A 14,745-nucleotide genomic window follows, 5' to 3' on the forward strand; every position below is an offset into this window, starting at 1 on the left:
AGAAAATCAGTTACCATCACGGTGCTGGGTAACACACTGCCAATATTCAGGGTAACATTTAGAGTTGAACATAGTTGAGTGTATATATTATTTTTTAATTAGTTTTTCTAACAAATACAGCTTAAAATATCTTAATGATTTGAATGAAACATGTGTGGAAGCCCCAGCACACCTCACACTCTACAGCCCTGCTGGTCTCTGAGGTCCCATCCTATCCTACCTCACCTCCATATTGCCGAGAAGGACTGTTTTACCCCTGCCGCAAGGGCTGGATCCTAAAGGGACATGCAGAGAGCCTTCAAGTAAGGCTGGCAGGCCCAGTGCGGAAAGGTGAAGTGATGGGCAGTACGTTGACCTTGGGGCCCCTCCAGCCTCTCAGATCACCTCTTACAGACACCTGCCTCATGCCAGGCCTGGCCCTGCGGCTCGCCTGAGTGTGTGTTGGACTCTTCTTGTTTTGGACTTAGCTGGAGTGTAACTGGGCTGGGCTTGCTTACTTGAATGAGCTCGTGGGTCCTTGGCATTCTGTCCCGTGTGGCGTCCTTGGCGGGAAAGGAGGTGCCTGGTGGCCTGGTCTTCATCCTGAGAGAGAGGAATCCTGTGGTCCAGAGAGCCTAGAGCAGCCTCAGCTTGTGAAGCCTTCTCCCCAGGCCCGCCCACCCAACCTACGGCCCTTCTCAGCCTAGCCTCAGGCTCCTGGGAAGCCGTGTAACTTACCTGTCAATCCAGCTGACTTTTCTTGGCAGTTCCTGTGTGATTAGCACTGCCCTGCCCTCGAGGCTTCCAGTCTGTGCTAGGATGAGGTGGGCTCAAATGATAATAATACACAGTAGAACAAGGGTATGCTCTTGTTCTGGGAGAGATGGACCCTCTTGAGCGGAGACATGAAGAAAGGCCCCACAGAGCAGACCTTAGGTCTGGGGTGCAGTCTGCCGCCAGGCATCCTATTTATTATTTCCACCCTTCTGTCTCGGGTGTGGTCTCCATAGCCCTGGAAAATTTCTTCCAGGCCCTGGGTCTTCATTTTCCTGCTTCTCTAGAATCTAGACCCAAAGAGAAGGAACAGGGACCAGCCGGCACCTGCTCTGAGGGCAAGCTGTCCTGCAGGGTGGATGCCGCCCTCCCCCAGCCCGGGCAGTGACGAGGAAGGACAACGTAATGGCTGAGGCCCGGGCTCTGGAGACAACACCACGTTCAGGCACGGTGGTCTCGGGCAGATTCCTTAATCTTTCTGTGCTTTAGCTTCCTCACCTATAAAACAGGCATAATATAATACTTAATAGATTTGCTGATTATTAAATCAATTACTTGATTGTGCCGGACACAGCTTTGAGCGGGGAGGACACAGTTTGCCTTTTGGCCACTGTCATTTCAGTTTGTCAGTTAAAAATTACTAGTTTAAAAAAAAAATTACGAGTTAAAAATAATGTACCAGGGCTTCCCTGGTGGCGCAGTGGTTGAGAGTCCGCCTGCCGATGCAGGGGACGAGGGTTCATGCCCCGGGTCTGGGAAGATCCCACATGCCGCAGAGCGGCTGGGCCCGTGAGCCATGGCCGCTGAGCCTGCGCGTCCGGAGCCTGTGCTCCTCAATGGGAGAGGACCGCGTACTGCAAAAAAAATAATAATAATAATGTACCATATATTCTTTTAAAAAGTAGGAATTTAAACTCACTGTGCCTGCCCCCAGTGAGCAGAGTAGTGTGCTGTCCTCCGCTGGGTTCAGCCCTTAACCCTGCCACTTTCTAGCTCTGTGACCTTGCCCCAGGTCACATTTATCGGTGTCTCGGTCTCCTTTGTGTGTAAAGGGGGTGATGGTTGGGTTCCGGGCCCTGTAAGGCAGCCGGGGCCTGGCCCACAAAAAGGGCTCGATGAATAGATGCAGACAGAGAGGACAGGCAGGTCACTTTTTCCTGCCTCAGGCCCACGGCCAACTGAGGGCCTGCGACCTGCCAGGCGCTGCACCGGGCAGGCACCCACACCAGCAAGTCCTTAAATGATTCACATGCAGGAAGTTTTTAGGAGGTTATACAAGAGAAGAGACTATAGAGACCCCAAATAGGTAAATTCCTATTTGGGAAGAAACTCGAAGCCCAACTAAGGGCAGAGAGTGAGGTGTCAGTGAATGAGCACTGGCCTGGGAGTCCAGACACATCAACCTCAGGCGGTACTTCTCCACAGCAGGCTCGGAGTGTCCACCTCCTGCCCACATGGTGGAGCCCTGGACCCCTCCTCTCCCTGCCCCCTTTGGCAGAAGCATGGAGCGCTGTCCACATGGGGAGGGTCCTGCCATCAGTCATCAGGAAGGCATCTCATCACAGTGACACGGGTGGGCAAAAATTAGGGGCATTATTACAGAAGGAGAGGGCCAAACTCTAGCGAAGCCCTGGAGGCTAGTGCCCAAGTGAAGGAGGGTGTACTGAACACTCTAGTTTCTCTTCACGAGTTAGTGCACGGGCATGATCTGCCCCTCGGCCCTGTGGTGGGAGGTCTGCACCCGGTGATGCTGCCGGCTTTGGTTGTTGTTGACTCATCTCTCTCACTCTCCCCTGTGCCCGCCTTTTGGATCCATCCTACGTCTTCCAGTGCCATCCTTTTCCCTTCATTATGTCTCCACCTTCTGTGGCGAAGTTTGTGGGCCATTATACTTCAACACTCGCCGGTTTAATTGTTGCAATTGGCCCTGAGAGAATTCGGGAAATGAAAGTGGCTCCCACTGCCTGGTGATGAGGCCAGTGAGAACATTCAGCGGCTCCAGCCTGCATGCGCCCTGCCAGCCTCTGCGGAGTGACCGCTGACACACTCTGCCTGTGGGTGGCAGAGGCCTGGGTGTCTGGGCCGTCACCTGGAGTGTAGGATGCTCTTGACAAGCAGCATGTGGGTGTCGTGGCTCCGAGGAGATGGGATCCGCTGATCCTTGGAGCCGGAGGGGGCTGCGAGTTTGTCCACATCTGGATTTCTCTGCCTAGGGGGAGATGTGCATTTACCCAGATGCAGAGGAGGGTCTGGCTTCAAGGGGCTGCAGCCCTCTCCGGACCACACAGAGACCCCCAGAAGGGCTGTGAGGTCAGCTCTCCGGTTGCAGGTGCAGGAGAGCATGTGGTCCTGAGCATGGCATTTGGAGTCAAGAGACCCACGTTGTGGTTCCAGCTCAGCCCTCACTTGCGTGACTTTGCACAGGTCCCTGAGTGTCTGTTTCCTCATCTGCGAGGGGGCTGTGTGCACCTCCAGAGTGAGCATGGCGATCGGTGGGAAAATGAGAACAAAGCCCTTGGCAAGGGTCTGGCACACAGCACTCAATCCATGGTGCTGGACTCGGTATCATCCGGTGTGCAGTTTCCGTCGGTCTCCAGGCATCTTGGCTGTTGCAGGCATCTGCTCAGGCCTGTCAGGAGCCACCTGGGAATTCAGGCACCTCGGGGTGGCCGAGCGATCTTCATGCTTTTCCCGGAATTGTCCATCAGATTTCGTTTGCTCATTCAAGTCAGGAGGAGCACCTGCATCGTGTGCATCACAGGACCGGAGGAGTGTCTGCTGTACTCCAGGGAGGAAAGGGAGCGCGTGCGCTGTCAGGGTCACAGGGGATGCAGTCAAGCCCTGAGAACGTACCAGAGTAGCAACCAGAAGCTCCAGCACCTAACCAGTCACGTCCCCTCCCCGGTGCTCAGTTTCCTTTTCTGTAAAATGGGGTGACGGTATACTTTCCCTGCTTCCCACCCAGGGCTGATGGGAGGGGGCAGAGTCAAGTAAGAGTGATCTGCCACCCTGACACCACTCTCCCAGGATGTCCCAGGGGTGACACAGGGGTCAGGACCTGCTGTCTCAGTCCCCCTCTGGCCAGGCAGGCCTGAATCCCGTGGCAGAAACAAGGCAAGGGGGAATTGCAATCTGGCTCTGCCTACCCCAGCTCAGCCCAGGGAGTGCCCCAGGCAGTAGGTTTGGGTTATAGAGACTTGTAATCCAGTCGCAGCTCTGGGAGATGGGGCAGGTCAACCGTGACCTCTGTTTCCTCATCTGCAAAGTGGAGATTATTGTGCTCACCTATGTGACTTAGGACTTAGTGCCTCCACCCCAGACCGTGAGGTGTGCATGGACACTGTTGGCAGAGATGCTGCCAGGCTATCATGGCCCCCAGGGTCTCCAGTGCCATCTCAGCTCCTGTTTCCCTCTGTACAACTCTCCATGTTCTCACTCCCCACATACTGGCTTTCTCTGCGTGCCCATTCAGATGGTGGACCAGGCATCCTACAGCTCCCACATTCTTCTGTCACAGCCCAGGATGCCTAGAGAGGCTGGGGTCTCCCCTCCATCTCTGTCTCTGTCTCTGTCTCCTCTCTTTCTCCCTTTATGATTCCCCTTCTCATTCCCCCCAAACCCATCAACAGTGGCTGGGGACAAAACCACTTGTCTCGGTCACTCCCGTGCAGGGTGGTGTAAAGCATCAGGGGTACACAGGAGATGGGGGTCACCTCCCAGTCAGGGAGGACAGGAAAGGGGCAGAGTCGCCACCAGAGCGGTGGATGCTGCCCCTCTCCTCGTCAGCCTCCCGGTGCACCTGGGCGAAATGCTTCCTGCAGTGTAGCCAGCAGCCTTCCTGTAACTGGAGGAACGCTGCACTCTCCCCTCCTGCGGTTCTGCTCTGCTTGTTCCTGAACAGATGATAACAGAGATGGAGCATATGGCCCCCAAAGTCACTGGGCATTCTGGGAAAGTGACACTGTGCCACCCCGGGCTTCAGGGGAGGGGCCCATCGGCTCCTGAGCACAGCTTCTCCCTTTGTTCTTCAGAAGGGCACAAAGTCACCTCCTCTGAGCCTCCTGAAAAGGAAATGTGCTCACTGACTTCAAGAAGAATCCCCTCTATCTAGGCACTGATTTAGGCAGGCACATATAAGGTGAGATGATATGTGTCGGGGTGGGGGACATATGAGAGCCAAGACAGAGTCCCTCTTGGGCCTCTCCCACCTCAGCCCCGCCTCAGGCTTGTGCTGCCTGCGGGACACCCGCCCGACCTGACCTCCCGCCCCCTCCCCAGCCTGGTCCTTGACTGCTCCCACACACAGTGGAGTCTGGGCATCTGAGCCCTGGCCCCGTCCCTCCTGGCTCTGTAATGAGCTCATCAGGAAGGCTGCCTCGAAAGAAAGCCCCGCCTGGCCAGAGGGGAGGCAGAGGGGGCCCAAGAAGGGCTCAGAAAGCAGGAGCGAGCAGGGAATTTGGAGCTGGATGGCTGAAGCGGGAGGGAGAGAAGGAGCAGGGGGACCTGGGGAGGAGGCAGCTGGGAGCCCCCCATGCTCTCTGCTCGCCCAGCGTGGCTCCCTCAGTCTCAGGCTACAGAGTTTTTGGTAGGAGAGGAGGCTGCCAAGTGAGCAACCCTTAGCAGAAGCACTTGGAGAAGAGAAGGGAAGAGAATGCTTTCCAGTTTTCCTTTCACCTTTGACCTGTGGCCAGGGTGATACCATGGCTGCCCCTGCTTTTTTCTGACCTTTCCTGGGCACTCCCAAGGAGGCCCTAGGATTGTGAGGAGGAATCTTGTCACTTCAGGACAGCTGGGGAGGGGGCTGACTACATATAACCTGGCCTGCCTGTGGGCTAAGTAGGTTAGAGCCTGAGGGGCCACATGGCGGCTGTAGCGCCCCTCCAGAGTCCGGTCCCCAGCCCCCAGCTTCTCACCACGAACCAGCACATCCGTCCTCCCCCTGACACGTTTGCCTTCCCTCCACTCGCAGATTGTTCATAGGAGGGCTGGAGACAAAGAAGAAAACTGGGGTTGACGTAGCCCCTGATGAGATGATTCTCTGGTCTCTGGGCAGCAACTTGATAGGAACGCTGGCAGCTCCGGTGCCAGGCTTTGCCTGCCAGCTGTTGGAGGGATGCTGGGCTGAGGAAGGGCCAGGCAGTGTGGAGTTAAGATAGGCTCACACCCTTGGGGATCTTTCAGGCTGGTTGGAGTTTCAGGAGAAGGTAGCCAAGCACCAGGCAGAATGTGAGGTTTGCAGCGAGTGCTCTAGACAGGCATGTCATTGCTCCACCTTGGGCCTCAGTCATCTAGGCTGTGAAATGGGGCTGAAGCTGCCCTCACCTCACAGGGCTGTTGGGGAATACTGAGAACAGGGCTTGGAAAGTGATGACATGCAGAGTCTGGGGAATGCCTGTCACAGCTTCCTTCTCTTCCCTGCAGGGCCACCCATTCATCGTTCAGTTCAACGATGGAAATGCCACCGTGGTGTCCATGTGGGTGTGCAGGGCACTGGAGGAGAGGCGGAGCCAGCAGGGCCCCCCCTGAGGTTGCAGTGTGATGCTGAAAGCCCAGGACTGGTCACCAAGGGGAAAACGTGCCTGTCGTGCCCTTCGTTTGCTGTCCGCGCCAGAAGAGCTTTGCTGGACTCACCTTCGACTCTGCTGGCAGATGACCTTGCCTAGGAAGCCCTCAAGGGTGGCCAACCCCTGTAGGGCAAGCCCTCGCCCCCCCCGGGTCTGGAGGCCTGACTGGCAGGGAGGGTAGAGGGGTTGGGGCATCGAGAAGAGAGGCCCCTACACCCTTGCTGCTCTTCCCTTTTCCTGACGTTCTTTGTAAAGGGTCAGGCCCCGTCAGTATCACTGATGGGAATAAAAGTATTACTGCTTTGTGACTGCCCACCGCCAGGAGGGTTGTGCTGTGCAGAGGGTCCGTTGCCCACCCAGGGCTGGGAGCGGCGCAGGGATATGTGTGGCAGTGCCAGCCCCCCAGGAGCGCTTCCTGCAGTTCCGTGACAAGGCCCACAGCCCGGCCCATTTGACAGGTGAAACACTGAGGCGTGGAGGTCCCTGAACCGAGTCCCACGGCGAAGAGTGGCCAAGCCAGCACTAGAGCTAAGAGCTCAGGACCCACGTCACGTGCCCCTTGCTGGGCTGGAGTTTGTCCCCACACTGACAGGCCAGGCAGTCCCGGCAGCAGCTCCAGCTCCAGCACAGGGATCTGATCTGGGGCCGTGGGTGAGGAAGGAGACCCAGAGCTGGGAAGAAGCCTGGGGTGGTTCTGAGAGGCCCTCCTTCCCTCCCACCCCACACCCTGCCACCAGCTCCTCTCTACAGCAAGCTGGTCCTCACTGCCCTGGACGTCACGCCCAGGGAACCTCACTCACCTCGGGCCGTTCACAGCCATCCTGTTAGGTAATCCTCTCCGTCACCACCAGGTAAGTGTGTTACCCCCGTCTTACAGGTGAGGAACCGAGGCTCAGAGAGGCTCGGGTTGCACTTGGAGGTCTAAGTGACGTCCCGACACATCCAAAAGCAAACTCCTACGCCACGCACACCTCCAGAACCTCCTCCACCACTTTCCCGTCTCCATCCTCCTGGTGCCCACTCCAACATACTGGGGCTTGGCCTTGCCTCCTTTCTTTCTCTTTCACACTGCACATTCAGCCTACCTGGAAGTCCTGCTGTCTTTGCCTTCAAACTGCATTGATCCCACTTCCCATCCTCATCCAAGGCACCACCGCTGGACCACAGCAACAGACTCCTACCAGGCACCTGCCCCTGCCGTCTGTTCTCCACACAGCCACTAGAGCGAGCCAGGTAGAACAAGGCAGATCCTGGCCCTCCCCGCTTGGAACCTCCAGGGGCTCCAGCTCACTCAGAAAACAAGACAAAGACCCAGCAATGGCCTGTGTGACCCTATATAGTCTGCCCCCATTATCTCTGACCTCAACTCCCATCACCCCCAACTCTCACTCTACTCCAGCCACCTGACCACCTTACTGACCCTTGAACATCCAGGGACACTCTCCCACTCAGGGCCACAGCAGAGACACCTAGCTGACCCCCAAAGGTTCATGCTCCCTCCATAGTGTAGGGCTGTGGGGAAGCTGCTACCCGGCCCCAGGCCAGCTCTCGCAACCCCCTTGCATTTAACAGGGCCCTGTGGCTAGTTCTCATCAATTGAAGCAGATGGTAGGTTGCTTCCTGGCCAAGAAGCTTAAAATGCAGATGTGCCTTCTGTGTTACATGTTTCTCCATCCTCCTGCTAAGTGGAAAAATGACTATAGTGGGAGGTGCGGGAGGCTGAAGTCCGAAAGGAAGGAGCCTGAATCCTTGAATCACCAGTTGGAAGGACACGCTGCCCCCAGGAACCCGTGCACTGGACTGTTAAATGAGCTTGAACTAAACTATTTTGCGTTTATGTTACTGGCAGCTAGTAGTATGCCATCTAACATAGGCCTTCATACCAGGGGCAGGACGTTCTTTCTCCAAGTATCCACATGACTCACTTCTGTCCCATTCAGGACTTCGTTCATACGGCATCTCAGTGAGTCCTGACCTGAGCGCTCTATTTAAAATCACAACCCGCCCACACCTGCCCTCTGGGACTCGTGTTCCCCTTGCCTGCACCACTGTCCTCCATTGCGTTTGTTACAAACCACTAATTGTACTCATTTATTTTATCTTCCATCTCCTCCCTTCCCCTCCTCCCCATTAGAATGTACGCTGCACAAGGGCAGAGATTCTGGTCAGTTTTCTTCACGTGGCATCCACCTCTCCCGTGCCAAGAACAGAGCCTGGCCTCGTAGGTGCCCAGTAAATGTGGCCTGAGTGGAAACTGGCTGCACTGTGATTCCCAGCACTGCTCAGCCCTTTGCCCATGAAGGGCTCAGCCTATGTGAGGCATCCTTTTGTTTCCTGGGGCAGAGCTGTCATGTTCTTGGTAACACTTTTCAAGGTGGTACAGGCCTCCAACTGCCCCTGGGCCTGGGGCAGAGCACCTGCCGCATCCCTGGGGCTGGGAGGTCACAGGATTAGATGAGGCCCGGGCCATCGAAGCTGCTGCTCCCCAGGTCAGTGCTCAGGGCAGGGAGAGCTTCGTGGAACATGTGTTGTGGACTTTCTGAGGAGGAGACGCTCCCCAGAGGGGCCTCCCCAGCCCAGAACATGAACCAGGCACCACCCAGACGTGAAGTTCATTCTTGATTTGAGAAGATTCACCCAGCCAGCCCGCTATCCCCAAGTCCCAAACCAGGGGAGGGAGGGAAAATGATCAGGCATCCCATGCAAGCACTATGCTGAGGGCTTACTTTATCTACCTGTTTAATCTCTGCAGCAATCACATGAGGTAGGAGGTATTATTAATCTGCCCGTTTTACAGATGGAGAAACCAAAGCACAGAGAGGCTAAGAGACTTGCCCAAGGACACCCAGCAAGTAAGTAGCAAAGTACCGTTTGGAACTCAGAGCCGTTCTCTTAACCCTGGCTCCAGAAGTCAGTTCCACAAGCACTATATATGTAACACGTGAGCACGCACACACATACCCTGTCCTCAGGAACTCTGGTGTGCAAAGATACTATATCCGTACCTTTGGAGTGGGGCCCAGGGGTCTGCTCTGTGGCCACCCCCAGGACACAGAGGCAGAGCGTCCTCCACTGGCACTGAGAAACACTGCTCTTGAGGGCCCATCAAGGCCCTGGACCTGGAGGCCAGCTTCCAGGATGACCTCGGACATAGTATGTCTCCACCTGAGCCTCAGTTTCCCTTTGGTAAATGCAGGAGTTGATCCCACTGAGTCCTGGAGTTCCCCCCAGCCCTGATGTTCCAGAACAGGGGTTCTCACCTTTTGGGGCCATGGACCTCCACAGATGTCCCATAGAAGTGACAGACCCTCACTCCAGAATAATGTGCACCCACACGCTGGCACACAGTTTTGTCCACAACTTAGGGTTCGTGGAGCCCTGGAACCACTCACTCGTGGACTCCACGTCTGGAGCCCCAGCTTTGGGGCGGCCCTCAAGGTCTAAGTTTCCCTTGGGTTCAGTCTTGGGAAGATGGGGAGCTGGGCGACCCCTGAGGGCTTCTCCTGCAGAGAGCCCTCTGGCTGACAGGCAGGGCCCTCTTTGGCCTTTTTAGGCTCAGTCATCCCCCCAGTCACCCTTGACAGCCCCAAGGCCAAGCCGCCCTTGCCCTGAGGGGTCATGGAGGACTGAGACCTGGAACCCGGAGGGACAGGAATGGGCTCTCCCCTCTGCCCAGAGTGACACCTCACCCACCGTCACCTGCCCATGTAGCCAATCTCCACTCCTCCCTTGAGGCCCCTCTCAAACAGCACCTCCTCTTGGAAGCTTCTCTGGTACAGATGTGAGCCCCCTGAGGGTCTGACTCATCACCCCAGGACCTGGCCAGGGCGGCACATGGCAGGAGCTCTGAGTGTGGGAGGGCTGGAGGGCTTGAAGGGTCAGGCCCGCAGGCCCCTCCCCAGGGCTTGTCACTATCCTGTTCTGGTTTCTCACTCCAACCCTCAGAGACACCCATTTGCCTTCTAACCAGGACATCCAGGAGACCAGACCCCCACGGGATGCAGCCTCAGGCCTCAGACCCTCAAGCCTGGAGGGGGGTGTTTCTGGGACAGGTCAGTTCTCGTGGAGCCCGCAGTTCACACTGGGAGGTGGGTGCCACCCGAGCCTGGAGGCAAGGAGTCCCCTCAGCACTCAGCCCGCTGGACCTTCCTTGTCCTGCCCTTGGTTTTCCCTTCTGGGAAGTATGGGTTACAGGACCCCAGGGCTTTGGAGATGCTGCAAGAAGGCAATGGGGACAGGGTGGGACCCTTGTTCCCCACATGTGTTCAGACAAAGGCCTTGTGGCCCAAAGCAGCATGACCCAGAGCTGAGCCCAGCCCATTTGGGGGTTGTCAGGCCAGTGCAAGATGGGCTGGGTGCCGTAACCCAGCTGAGGAAGCCATGGGTGCCCTGCCTGCAGGCCAAGAACCTGGGGCCTTGCACTTGAGCTGAACAGACGTGAATCTTTGGAGGGAAGGCATATGCTTCCAGATCTCTGCACACTCGGTGCTGAAGGCCAGAATATAACCTCAAAGTGAGGCCCTGGGATGGTACCAGCCACGCAGGCAGGCAGCTCCGCAGACCCCCTCTGTCGCACAGGTTGGTTAGACGGGGACGGACAGCTGCCTCCACGTGGGTTGGGGGAACACAGAGAGGGTCATGATGCTGCCTCCAAGATGTCTTCCATCCCCACTGACTGCTGCCCAGATTCCCCACTGGAGCTTCGTCCTGTAGCTAAGTGTGGGCCCTATTAGGATGGGAGCCTGTGTTCACAGAGTACAGGGAGGGTGGGGAGAGAGGCAGTGCCAGGCAAGCCTGCAGAAGAGCATGAAACAACAGAAGCAGGAGGGCAAGAAGGGAGCCAGTGCCAACAGCCCACAGCAGCCCAGGTGGCCAGTGGGGTCCTCACTCCACACTTGAGGCCAGGTGGGCTCCCAAGGCTGTACTGGGTCCAGGTCCCAACCTCCTCATTGAGGGGTTGGGGTGCTTTCCCTTCAAGCAGCCAGAAATGGCTCAATCCCACCACAGGTGGGAGGCTGAGGCCAGGATCAGTTGTGAGGGGCTTGTGGAGAAGGCCAACAGCTGTGGTGATATGGGACAAGGGCGGGGAGCCCAGGCAGGTGGAAGCAGAAATGGCCCAGGACGCAGCCCCCAAGCCTGGTCCTCGTGCGCGCCGGCTGCTAGTGCGGGGGAGGGGAAGCAGGAGGGAGGCGGGAGGAGGCCACCAGCCCTCGGTGGCAGAGCTGGGTTTTGATGGCACTTCCTGGCTTTGTCATGACTCCCTTCCGGCTGGCAGAAACCGTGTCCTGATCCACCCGAGGTGCCCGTAACCTGAGAGACCGGCAGGTGGGTGCGGCTGGCAACGGGAGGGACCCTGCAGGAGGCAGCCAGGTGGAGTCCCAGAGACAGCCTGGGCTGGCACACTTTATAATCCAAGATGGATTATAAAGTGGGGCGGGGGGAGCCACAGAGCCCAGGCCTCGTAATGACGCATTTTCTGCTGAACAACTACAAATATTCGCCGTAACTTTGGACAGAGTCTGAAAAAGACTTTGTTTCCTCCCTTGGCGGTATCATTTGTCTTGTTTTGAAGCCACGAGATTGCAGGGAGGAACTTACAGACTAAAGTTTGTCTTAATTGCTGTGGTGTCACCACCTCTCTGGCAGATAACAACACAATGAACAAGTCGATGGGGCTGAGCCCTCCAGGTCCTTCTTCTAAAGTGAGACAAATTTCCCTCCTTTGAGCCCAACAGTCCATCGGCAGCTCTGTCATTTATTTATCTCCCTAACGGATTGCATTAACTTGCAAGGGCTAAAAAGTCTCTCCTGCCCTCAGACTTAGTTAAAAGCATCCAGTCAGGCTGTATTGCTGGTTCTTCCCCAAATTTGCCTTTTATCTGTCCCCCAAATTTGCCTTTTATCTTTCCTCCATTTGGGGAGGTGGGTAGTAGGGAGAGCAATGGGGTGCACACTGAGAAAAGCAGTGAGGGTGGCAGGATGAGAAAAGAGCATGGAGGGTCCCCGGAGTCAGTGTCCAGATCACTTTAATTCTGAGAAAGAGGAGAAATCGTGCTGTCTTGCAGTTATTGGCTGGGCACAGCACACTGCCTTCACACTTGCCTTGGTGGTTCCTCCCAGCACCCCTGCAAAGGCAGGGGCATGGTTGCCCCACCTCTGTCTCCCATTCTATGTTCCCATCACAGGGGGTGATGCTCTACTCCTTGAATGAGCTGAGCCCTTTCTGCCTGTGAGCCATTGCACAGGCTGTTCCCTCAGCCCCGGACACCTTTCCCCACCACCCTTTTTCTCCTGCCCAACTTCTACTCATCTTCCAAGGCTCAGCTGAAATGCTCTGGGAAGGCCTTTTCTGACACCCACCCACCCTGGATCCCCGTCACTGCGCGACCTCACTGTCTTGTCCTCATTGCTTTTCTTGCACCGTCTGTCTGCCTTGTTCCAGTGAGAGCCCCAAGAAGGCAGGAGCTGGGGCACTGCCTGGCATTCAGGAGATGCTTAAGAGATAGTGATTAAATAAATGGAGGGGAGGCTGGCGGGGCTGGTAGGGCTTCAGAGAACTTAGTGACCCGGCCTCCACCATGCCCCCATCTAGGAACAAGACCCTAGTTAACACTGCACAGCTGTGGAGTGTGGGTGCTCTTCAATCTCCTCCCTATTGTTCTGCATTTTCCTAATATAATGCAACAAACGTATTATTTTTATAATACAAATAATTTGTTTTAAAGGTATTTTAAATCTCTTGGTCAGCAGGGCAGTGGGAGAGGCAGCATTCAGTGTGAGTTCTTCTGACACCCAAATGGAACCCTTCTCCTCCTCCCCCCACCCTCCACGGCCTCCTGGACCCCTTTTTGACAATCCTGTGTGGGAGGCAGCAGAATGTAGTGATGAAAGGCATGGGCTTGGAGTCACACAGACCTGGGCCCAAGTCCTGGCTCCTCCACTGACTCGCTGTGTGACCCTGGGCAGGATGCCTAACCTCTCTGGAAAGGCCTGTTTCCTTATTGGTAAAATGAGGTAACAAGAGTGCCCACCTAATGGGTTGTTGGTGTCATTATTGAATCATTCTCCATGCTGACCATGACATGCACAAAACACTTCCAAAGGGCTGGCTTCCTCCCCCCTCCTGCAGGCACCCCTGCCCCACATATACACAGACCCACACAGCCACTCCTCCATCCCTGTGACTCCCCACCTTTTCATCTGCCCCCTGCCCTTCAGGTCTGGAGAAGGACAAATGATGAGGATAATAAGACACATCACCGCCAGCGAAGGCCACTGCACCTTTGGCATGAGGGCCTGGCATGGGTGTTCTGGCCTCTAATGGTAGTGCCTGTGGGTGTGACCACAATGCTCCCCACCAGTGTGTTCCTCAGCCCACACCCAGGCCTGCCTTGGCTTCCCCAGGAGGTTTGTGCAGCTCAGGGCAATAGCTCCAGGCTCAGCCCTGGCCATACCCAGTCAGGGCAAAGCTCTGGATTCCAGGCAGTAGCTCAGGAGGCTGAGGGTGTGGACAGAAGTGCCCCCACCTGGATGCACACATGCTCTCATCCACATGCTGTATTCATCAAGTTCCCGCATACACGCCAGCCTCCCAGGGCCTCTTTTTTGAGAGACAAGTGTAGTAGGCAGAATATGACAGCCCCCCAAAGATGTTCACATCCTGACACCCAGAATCTGTGAATATATACATATATTACAGGGCAAAGGGGAATTAAGATTCCTATTCACCTGACTTTAAAGATTATCCTGGGACTTCCCTGGTGGTGCAGCGGTTAAGATCCGCCTGCCGATGCAGGGCACACGGGTCCGATCCCTGGTCCGGGAAGATCCCACATGCCGCGGAGCAACTTAGCCCTCGTGCCACAACTACTGAGCCTGTGCTCTAGAGCCCACGTGCCACAACTACTGAGCCCGCGTGCCTAGAGCCCGTGCTCCACAACAAGAGAAGCCACTACAATGAGAAGCCCTCGCACCACAACGAAGAGTAGCCCCCGCTCACCGCAACTAGAGAAAGCCCGCACACAGCAAGGAAGACCCAACACAGCCAAAAATTAATTAATAACAAAAATAATTAAGTTAAAAATTTTCCTGGATTATCCAGGTCAGCCCAGTGTAATTATAAGGGTCCTTTATTTATTTATTTTGGGGTACACGGGCCTCTCACTGTTGTGGCCTCTCCCGTTGCGGAACGCAGGCTCCGGACGCACAGGCTCAGCGGCCATGGCTCACGGGCCCAGCCGCTCCGCGGCTTGTGGGATCCTCTCGGACCGGGACACGAACCCGTGTCCCCTGCATTGGCAGGCGGACTCTCAACCACTGCACCACCAGGGAAGCCCTATAAGGGACCTTTAAAGTGGAAGAAGGATGGGGCTCCCCTGGTGGTCCAGTGGTTGAGACTCTATGCTTCCACTGCAGGGGGCGTGGGTTC

General features: G+C 56.0%; 1 protein-coding gene across 6 annotated transcripts in view; it reads left to right on the forward strand.

The window, feature by feature from the left end:
* Window positions 1-6,630, forward strand: part of MAP2K5 (mitogen-activated protein kinase kinase 5) — a 266,765-nt gene extending 260,135 nt beyond the window's left edge. For 3 of the 6 annotated variants that reach the window (XM_073801166.1, XM_073801165.1, XM_073801164.1), the window contains one exon: window positions 6,175-6,630. In XM_073801166.1, coding sequence (XP_073657267.1) covers window positions 6,175-6,416 — 242 coding nt within the window. In that variant the 3' untranslated portion in view covers window positions 6,417-6,630. The remainder of the gene's footprint in view (window positions 1-6,174) is intronic. The other 3 variants (XM_033851878.2, XM_033851879.2, XM_033851877.2) reach the window with 1 other exon arrangement.
* The last annotated feature ends 8,115 nt before the right edge of the window (window positions 6,631-14,745 follow it).

The sequence above is a fragment of the Tursiops truncatus genome, chromosome 2 (genome assembly GCF_011762595.2).
Source record: "Tursiops truncatus isolate mTurTru1 chromosome 2, mTurTru1.mat.Y, whole genome shotgun sequence".
Taxonomy (NCBI): domain Eukaryota; kingdom Metazoa; phylum Chordata; class Mammalia; order Artiodactyla; family Delphinidae; genus Tursiops; species Tursiops truncatus.